This window comes from Arachis stenosperma, chromosome 1 (assembly GCF_014773155.1).
Source record: "Arachis stenosperma cultivar V10309 chromosome 1, arast.V10309.gnm1.PFL2, whole genome shotgun sequence".
In the NCBI taxonomy this organism is placed as follows: Eukaryota; Viridiplantae; Streptophyta; class Magnoliopsida; order Fabales; family Fabaceae; genus Arachis; species Arachis stenosperma.
This window is the reverse complement of record NC_080377.1, coordinates 132,692,000-132,701,960: the sequence shown is the minus strand read 5'-3', so window position 1 is coordinate 132,701,960 and position 9,961 is coordinate 132,692,000. Positions and strand designations below refer to the sequence as shown.

General features: G+C 34.5%; 1 protein-coding gene across 2 annotated transcripts; it reads right to left on the bottom strand.

Annotated features, from left to right (window-relative positions):
* Positions 1 to 589: 589 nt before the first annotated feature.
* On the bottom strand, positions 590 to 6,939 carry LOC130960330 (tip elongation aberrant protein 1). Of its 2 annotated transcripts, none has more exons than XM_057885714.1 (11): positions 6,496 to 6,939; positions 5,709 to 5,858; positions 5,258 to 5,425; positions 4,986 to 5,138; positions 4,717 to 4,869; positions 4,412 to 4,576; positions 4,127 to 4,297; positions 3,568 to 3,751; positions 3,061 to 3,271; positions 1,674 to 1,935; positions 590 to 1,106 (listed from the first exon to the last, which is right to left on the bottom strand). In XM_057885714.1, exons 1-11 carry the CDS (start codon positions 6,665 to 6,667, stop codon positions 1,042 to 1,044), a joined length of 1,854 nt encoding a protein of 617 aa, XP_057741697.1. In that variant the 5' UTR covers positions 6,668 to 6,939; the 3' UTR covers positions 590 to 1,041. The 2 variants fall into 2 exon arrangements, with proteins under 2 accessions (XP_057741697.1, XP_057741705.1); XM_057885722.1 differs by having other exon boundaries at positions 593 to 1,106; positions 3,061 to 3,268; positions 6,496 to 6,937.
* Positions 6,940 to 9,961: the final 3,022 nt, after the last annotated feature.

Here is a 9,961-nt window from a genome sequence, read left to right as displayed (position 1 = left end):
TCGATATGGCGGGTACCTAAATTAGGCCTGCATCTCTAGCACATGCCAAGTTGAAGAAAATTGGGGTGGTAGTTACCAACCAAATGAAATAGGTCATGAATGAGAAGACACCAAACAAAACAGAAAGGTTATCTCTTAGTTGTTGAGGGAAGAACCAAACTGAAAATGGGACCATTTTTGTTGCTTAGATAAGGTAGCCCATATCAATACATACCAAATCAACATTAGAAAAATTTTGACATTGACAAAAATACCTAAAAAACGCAAAACACAAAAAGAAAAAAACCCAAAAGATTAATAAGTATATTGGCGTCAAAATCTTTCGCATACTATCTTAATAGTTCCCTCTAAGTTTAATTATAAGATGGTTCCAAGAACATGGAAATGGGAAAAAATATGCATGGTTGGTACAATGTACAGTGAAAAGCACATGCAACACTCTTTTCATGGTTCGTTAGCTTTGGGGATTGCTCAACTGTCAGGGCCAACTACCACATGAGGATCGATGGTGACGGTTAGAAAGATACCGAAAAATAAAATAAACGTATGCTAATTGTAAGTAATCCTTGCTTAATTAGATATTATTTGCAACTATTATAAGAATAGGAACCGAACAAAAAAATTTTGGGAAACTATATGCGTCAATACAACTGAACAAGAATATAAGAAACCAGGCTCATATAAGATGGAAACAAGAACATTAGAGTAACTAACTATTGATGCCTGCAAGAGAAAAAATAGTAGTAGTCTTCAACAAAATTTTCTTCCTTAGAGTGAATGAAGACGGGAAAGTAATAAATGGATAAATAACTCACTAAATTAAAGACTACTTTCTACCACTACCTACACCTCCTAAAGGTAAAATCATCAATTTTCAGATCAAGGGGTGTCACAGCCAATAATAGCATTTATATGTATCCCAAACAATCCAAGATGTTAGCCTATACCACCAGTTATATGAACCTCTATCACCTTGAGAACGGGGAATGTACAAATCGCCACGCAGACTAGGTCTTCATAACCATCAGCGAATAACCGAGTTCAAATTAGCTTTGCTGGTTCGCTGCATTCTTCTGTCCTTGGGTTCGTGCAATCCGCCATTACACCTGGTTATTCAGAGGAAAAAGTTATATTACGGTAGCAAACCTGCGTTTAATACAAACTTGGAAGACAGCAACCTTACTATTACCCCGAGGCACATGAGATATAGCTAATATGCAATGAAATCAACAAAGGAAAACATAATCCGGCTTTTCATGTGTGATAAACAAACAAGTAATAAAACAGAAAAAGATCCATCTTGGGTTAGATGATCTCGCTTTAACAGAAATAATTGAAATGAAGAGTATTATATTTCAGTAATCCGGATGGGAAGGAACTTAAATTATGACTTCTTTCCAAGATAGAGGTCTGTTGGTCAAACACACATTATCCAACCATTACAAGATCCAATTATTATACTATTGCTAGTTAATTATTAGTAGGTCTATTGCTTGACTTTATTTTTCAGTGCCCTATTTCAATGATACAGAAGTAAATATTTGATCGCTCTCGAACGCTTAATCTATTGATTCGGGGCAAGCCAAACAGAATATACAGGCCTCATAAATGCAGATGGGCGAATGCGGCCTCAAAGCAAATAATCTTCCGTAACTGCTCGTTATTTTGCATACCTTGATTTGGCAGACAGACAGCAGTCTCGGCTGCAGAAGGTTTCAGAAATTCAAAGTTGCAGTTTGGTGCATCGCTTTTGTTATCATGTCTTGGAACTTCAAAATTGGAAATTGGTACACTTGTTTGGCCATCAGTTTTTGAACTTACTATGTCATTTGCTCCATCATTTTTCGCGTTTTCACCTATGGGTTGGGGTGCTTCATTCTTTCCATCATCATTTCGATTCAGAGAAACAGGTTCAGGTTCTGGGTTAGCAGAAACCTGCAGAATAGTCATGTATATACATATTAAAGAAAAACTACAGAAAAAGCCTCACAGTCCCTGCTATCTTTCAACAGTTCATACAATTATATCTAGGAAATTCTCACAATGTCATCTTATAATGGAAAAAATGCAAGAAAAACATAATTCTTGCCAGGAATGGAACACAATAAAACATTGTCAGTGGCACAGATATAAAATTTAAATTAACAGTAGTATGCTAATAGTTTCTATGAAACAAAAATACTATTTGTAACTAGCAGATATACAGCATCTAATAATAAAACTCAGTGGAAAATAAAAGTCTAAAGCAATGACTCTAGGTTGCATTTGGAAGGGAGACGGAAACTGAGAAACTGAGACTAAATTAAGTCTCTGTATTATGTTTGGTATAAATTATACTAGACTGAGTTATGTCTCAATATTATATTTAATTTAAGATAAATATAGAGATAGATTTGAAATTTAAAGAGTTAAATGAGGGTATTTTTAAGAAGAAATGTTATTAAAATTTTAGTTTCTGTCTCAAAAAATTTTAGTTCCCTGTGTCCCCACTTTCTAGAGGTTCTGAAGGGACTGAAATTTTGAGTCCCTGAACTGAAATTTTAGGGTGCGTTTGGTTTGCATTTTCATTTTCTGTTTTCATTTTCAGTGTTTTCTGGATTTTGTGAAGAAAAAAAATGAAAACATGACGTGAAAACAGAAAACGGAATTTTATTGTTTTCACTGTTTTCACTTTTTCCTTCACAAAATCCAGAAAACAGAAAATGAAAACGCAACCCAAACGCACCCTTAGTTTCAGTCTCTGACCACCAAACACAATATTGAGTCTCAGTCCTCCTGTTTCAGTCTCAGTCTCTGAAAACAAATGCTACCTCATTTATGCGATTTCCAGCACCAGCAATGCAAATGGCAACTGAGTGAACTGACAAGAAAATATATCCAATACTATACAAAAAAATAAAATATAAATCAAAACATCTAAATCAACCCCCTTTCACTAAGGAAGCAAAGCCAAATCATTGGATCAATCAAAATTTTCACTCGAAAAAAGCATTCCTGTTTAACAATCTCTGCCACACTACTCTAGAACTACGTCCAACAGAGGTAAGAGAACAACTTAACCTTATGGGTATCAGAAGTGTCAGCAGCTGTCAGGTTGCTTGATAGAAGAGCAGCAACCCCTTCAGCACGGTGTTCATGAGATTCTAAACTGTCTCCGTGAACTGCTTGTCTGTTTTCTGTTTCATCTTGATTGGTCACTTTAGGAATCTTTGATTTATCAGGGTGTATACCATTTGAGATAACGTCAGTTTCACCACCGGCCCTTTTCCTGCTTCAGCAATCAAGCAAATGTTTAAATGAAACTACATAAAAAATGCTTACTTTAAATATGTTTTAATCCTCACAAATATGGACCATTATAAATTTTGTTTTGATTTTGGTCCTTATCATTTGGATTGTGCTGAATTATGATGTTTATAATGCCTAGAAAAGATTTAGAAAGCCCTTATTATTACGAAAAACAGAAATTTCAATATTGAGGCTGAACTCCTATTCCAAATAGTAAAAATTTAGGCCAGAATACTTGTGACACATTGAAAGGGGAAAAGTGAAAAGAAAAAGATATACCTGGTTGAAGTATTAGCAGCTGGGTGCAAAGACTTTGGCTTATTTGAAAACAGAACACCTCGAAGAAGCTTTCCATCAATAATAGTTTCGATAGTATAACCTTCCGAGATGGATTCAGTAACCTTGCATTCAAACATTTTCTTTCCAGGAGTGAAGCCTTGATTTACTGGGAGATTTAGTCTACCTGCATTCGTAGTACAGGATATTCAACTGTCGCAAACTAGTACTTTGAAAAGTAATTACCCAAACATAATTCCCATTCTTTTCCTCTCCTAGGTAATCAAAATCAAAACTTTTTCAGAGAGAATATCATTTTTTTAGTCGACACTTAATTAATGATAGCCTACAGAAAAAGTTAATGCACACAGGTTGAAGAACCAAAACTAGTAGTTCTTAATGCCTTAGACTTATTGAACAAAGTAGAAGAATCATTCAATGTAAGGCCAAAAATACCTCAGGAACTTCCTCAATCCAGTATACAATCTTTGATCGGATAAACAAAATTAGACACTTGCAGGTCCATATATCAAAAACTTTATATGTAAGTGAAGTTACTTACTTGGCTGGCTATAATTCAACACTGTCATGAGCGGGCTAACATCAGCACCGACTCCATATCTAACCAGAACTTGATTTTGAACAGGATTGGTATTTTGCTCTTGGCATTTTAGTTTCAACTGCTTTCTTAAAGATAACTTCTCTGGTCTCTGTTCGCTTTCCCTAGCAATCCCTAAAAAAGTACGAAACATCTGACAATTGTTATATACTTAATAATTGAGAGAAATAGCAGAACCAAGATGTTAGTCGAGAAAAATCTTTACTGGCAATTATAACAAAATCGAACCTGTGTAGAGGAAATACATGTCGTCCAGGGCCTCAAGGCTTTTATTACAACCACCGATGAACACAAGAGCACCGCCCACAAATGGGTCTAAACAGTCACCGGCTACAGAAAATCGAGCAGAAGGGCCATTGGTAGTCGTTGCAACATTTGTCCAAATACCAGTATCTACACCCAATCAGAATTCAGAAATGAAAGACGATATTGTGGAATATCAACTCAACCCATTATTGACAGAGATATAATTCCACCACTTTCAGAATAAACTTAAAAACACAAAGAATGTGCATAAGCTCTATTTAACATACCGATGTCAAGCATATAGAGGTCATTGTATAGGTTTTGTGCATCCGTAAATCCGCCAAATACAAACAAGTTCTTGCCAAAAGCGACAGTAGAATGACCAGCTCGTGGAGGCAACAGTTGGCCTGATGTACTCAGCTCCCTCCAAATTAGAGTATCTAATATTGACAGAATTTCCAAAAAAATATTACACTTTAATAGATGTTCATTTCGGACAGGCTATTAATTGAAGTATTTTAACAATTCATTGAAAAAGGATAGAGCTGATTAATACCAGTATCAAGGATGTGGACATCAGACAGGTAATAATCATGACCATCTTCACCCCCTAACACGATAATTTTGTTTTTCCAAGACGAGCAAGTATGGCTATCGCGAGGAGATGGTGGAGTGCCCGATGTTTGAGCACACTTCCATACAAATGTTTCTACAAATCGAAGATTGACAAGAAATAATCAGCCTTTTTTACATTTAGGTATTAATGGTATTAGTTGTGTAGTGAAATTATATCGATCAATAGCCGGCTGCATGATTACGGAGAATCACCTGTATTCAATATATAAAGATCATTATAGTAGACTTCAGTATTATTATCTGCAGATTTTCCACAACCACCAAAGATGAATAGCCGTTTGCCAACAACTGCAGCACTATGACCCTCCCGTGCCTCTGGCCCTTCGCCTCTTATAGTTGGAGATATCCACGTATTTGAAGCTAAAAATGATTTAACATCAGCAAGTTGAATATCAAAGTGGTAACAATCTAGTAACTAGGCATAACAGCAAAACATTGTTTTCAATTAAGCGTTAATTTCCAGCAATATCGCCAAAAAGAAAAAAATTGCAGGACCAGAATTTTACAGGTTATGCATATATGATATACCATTCAACTTCAGCCAAAAATTCATGCATTCAAATCTTGGATTTTGGAGGCAAAATGGGTATCAAGATTATGAGAGACCAACCCGTGGAGCATAAATATCAAAATGAAAACTCACAAGTGTCTAGAATATGCAAATCCTTCAATGGATTCATGCCATCAGTACCCCCAAACACATACAGATTATCACCAATTGCAGTGCAAGTATGGCTGTCTCTAGGAGTAGGCGGGGTGCCTTTTATTGCAGGTTGGCTCCAAGTCTGTTTCACTGCAAATCAGGAAAGACGATTGAGAAAATAAAGAATGCACACATTAACCAGCCGTACCCAAGAATAATAGAACAGAATCATTGAAAAAAAAATGCAATCCATATCATATGCGCACATGCACGCGCACACGCACACATATACTGTGACTATCTTGTATATATCAATATTTTCAGTTCCAAATCCCTCAAAACCTATAAAAATAAAAGTAGACACAATTTTTTTTAGAACAAAAAGTTTAAGTGGATTCAAGCAGGCAAACAAAGGTCTCACAGTGCCAAAAATGTGAACATGTTTTCTATCAGCACACAACAGAGCATCAACAAACATTGAAAATCAACACAAACCTATGATACCTCTTAAAATAAAGACCTACAACGTAAGTATAAATAAATGCAAGTAAGTATTCAAGATTTCACGAATCTAACAATCTAGCAACAAAAACGGAAACAAACAGAATCTTTGAAGAATAAACACAAAAACCATTAAAAATAAAAAATCTCATCAGAACAACACAGGGAACAACAACAAAAATTCACAAAGAAGATTAAAATAAAAACAACATGATCACAGAAAGAAACAAAAAGGAACAGCATTGGAAGAAAGAAAAGAGGGGTGGCAGAGTTGAGTGGCACTCACCAGTGTCAAAGACATGAACTTGGTTGGTCTGACAGTTATCTTTGCCATAACCACCGAAGACATAGACAAGTCTGCCACCTCTAATGGCGTTGCAGGTGTGTCCCCACCTCTTCCCTGGCCCTCCTCCATCATTGCCCTCTAAAGGGTTCATCTGAACCTTTTCCCACCTCATTCTTTTTTCTCTTCCTATCTCTCACTCTCTTTCAATAACCGAAGGGGAAAAAATTATTACAGGGTGCGAAATTTGCAGAGAGAAAAACCGAAAACGCACCACCCCAATACAATAAAAACTTTAAAAAACGAAACTTTATCTGTTTTTTTAATTCGAGAAGCGGGGAAGAAGAGATGGGGTGGGCGAAAAAATGACTAAAATCGAATCAGAGAGAAGAGAAAGGCATGCAAAAGGGAAAAATAATAATAATAAATAATTAAAAAAGGGGTATAATTTTCATATCAGAGGGAGTGTGAAAAATAAATGGTGGTTTTGCTGATAGAGACGAAGCTTGTAAAAAAATGATATTTATTAAACTTAATTAATCACAGAAGAGAGAATCTGATCGTAGAATTGTTTATATGATACGTGGCATGTGGGTGGTCGTTGGATTCGAGGCCTTTTATTTTATTTTAATTTGGGTTACGGACTTACGGGTATAATAAAGGGGAAAAAAAATAAAGAATTGATTTTGTTCCTTTTACAGTTTTACCTGCTTCTTCTCCTGCAAACTTTTCTTCTTTTTTTCGTTTTTAAAGAAATCTATTCGAATAAAAAAAAGCGAATGTATGGCAAATTTCTCTATTTTGTAGTAAAAGATAAGTAGTGAAAAACTAAAAAATATATATATATAAATATTTCAATTTAATATGTTTTTAGCTTACATATTTTTTGGTGTTCTTAGCTTAAATATCTTATACTATTAATTACGTACAGTTATACCACATATACGAACTTAAATCTTTTAAATTTTGAATTTCGCTTGAAAAGGCAAAGTGTAATTGTTAGTGTTACAAATGTGAGGAGTGTTGAAACTAGTCCCACATCAAAGAAAGCAAGGAAGAATGAGGAGTTTATAAGATGAGAGGCCCATTAATTTAATACCTTAAAGTTTTGAGTTGGATGTAGTGTCTTCTCATCTTATGTTCTCTCACTTGATTCCACCCTGAAGTCTCCCTAGTGGTCGAGAACTCTCCACGATTGTCCCAACATAATCTCTCACTCTTAATAGTTTTTTTATCCCACCTATACAATAAATGGTAAGAGATCACACTTTACTCTCTAAAGTAAAATTCAAAATTTAGAGGATCAAAATCCTATGTATACAAATCTTTTTAGCATCCAAATCCAATCAAGTTGGCCCAAATTCAACAAAAACTAACTTCACAATACAAAACATGTAAACAAATGCTCGTACAAACTGTTCATTAGTGCGAACATTAATATGAAAAATGTTTCGTCTCTCTCGATCAAAACTGAAACAAAAAAATTCAAATGACGCTCAAATTTTCTCAAAATTCTCTCAAAATCTTTTCGAAAATGAAGAAAATTTTCGAAATTACATTCCAAATTTTCACCAAAAAACACAAAAAGAGAAAACGAAACATCATTCAAGCAACTCAGAAACTGATCGTCCATGTTTTTTTTTCACTTTTCTCTTTCGCAAATTCGATAGTAAAACACTAATAGTCATATTTCTGTTTATTTAGTAGATTCATTTTGTGTTCTCACGATAAAGTAGATATTATTGTTCTCATTATACTGTTTATTTTGTGATAACTGTGCTATGTCGATGTAAGAATATTGTTGTAATACTTCTCGTATCGTTTAACCTATATTGCTTCTGTTTCAGGAATTTGAATGTGTTTTTGTACATGTTTGAGTGATTTGCATCTTTTGAATTGAATTTTTGAGTAGTAATCAATGAGAATATTTGGTGCATTTTGTCTGAATTGATGTGCAATTGGTATTGTTATCCTGGATTTGGTGTAACAAGGTCATAGAATGTTGTTGTAGTACTTTTAGTGTCATTTTGTGCATGTTTAAAAATGATGGATGTGTTTTTCTTCATGTTTGAGCAATATGAATGTTTTGAACTGAGTTTTTGTGTAGTAATCAATAATTACTTTTGGTGCATTTTGACTGATTTACGGTGTAATTAGTTTTTTTTCCTCCTGGATTTGGTGTAATTAGACCATAGAAAGTTGCTATCGTGATTATGTCGTCATTTTGTGCATGTTTGAGTAATTTTTATGTGTTTTTGTGCATGTTTGAGTTATTTGCATCTTTTAAACTGAGTTTGTGGCAAATAATCAATATGTGATTTCGGTTCATTTTGACTAAATTGAGGTGCAATTGGTACTTTTGTCCTGAATTTGATGTAATTAGGCCATAGAATGTTGTTGTAGTACTTCTAGTTTCATATTGTGCATAGTTAACTGATTTTCATGAGTTAAATATTGTGTTGTTATCTATTAATATAATTCTACTTTATTCCTTACCAAAAAAAAATGATAATAAAAAAATTGCTAAGAAGAGCACCACAAAAAAGAAGACATTAGTATATTAAAACAACTTAATTATTGTTGTATAAATATAGTTATCTAACAATTTTTATTTATTTACAGAAAACTCATTATTTGAGGTATTCAACAAGATTCATATCTGAAATATTCAACAAGATGAGTGATGAAAAGAAAGCTATTGTCGAAGAATTGGGATTTGGTGCGATGAAACATATTCCAAGATTGAATATGACCCATAAACTGTTAAGAGAACTGGACAATTATTTTGATTTATATAATAACTCCCTAGACAAATGGTACGGGGGAATCAAGATCACCCCTGACAAAATAAGGGATGTCCTTTGTAATACCCTACCATACAGAGTCTTACGCTTAAGTCGTAAAGCAGAGATGGCAAGGTATTACGACCTCTAAAAGTAAAATATGTATATAAATATAGTTGAAAGAATTCATATCTAAGGACCTTTAAGAATAAGCTAAACAAAAGCAAAAACAGGAAATCATGTAACACTCGTAAAGATATGCGTAAACTGGATAAACGAGATAAAAAGGGAAGATAACTCACACACACGCACGCACGCACGCACGCACGCGCGCGCGCGCACACACACACACACATACACATATATATATATTGGAGTTCCAAAGATACAGATATCAAGCTCCAAACTCAACCTGCGAAATTAAAGCCGGTCGGAGTATACATACACACACATACACACACATAATCCAAAGATATTCCAAAACATAACTAAAACATCTGTTTCTCCAAAAGTAACCTCTAAGAGGACAAAATATAAAATATACATGCGAAGATTTTATATACATATATATAGAGACTAAAACAAAATATAACAGCCTAAAAGATAGTTCTTAGCTTGTAAGGAGGGTCTCTAGACGCTCAACGAGGTGCCTCTCGACCTGCATCAGAAAAACAATAGAAATATGT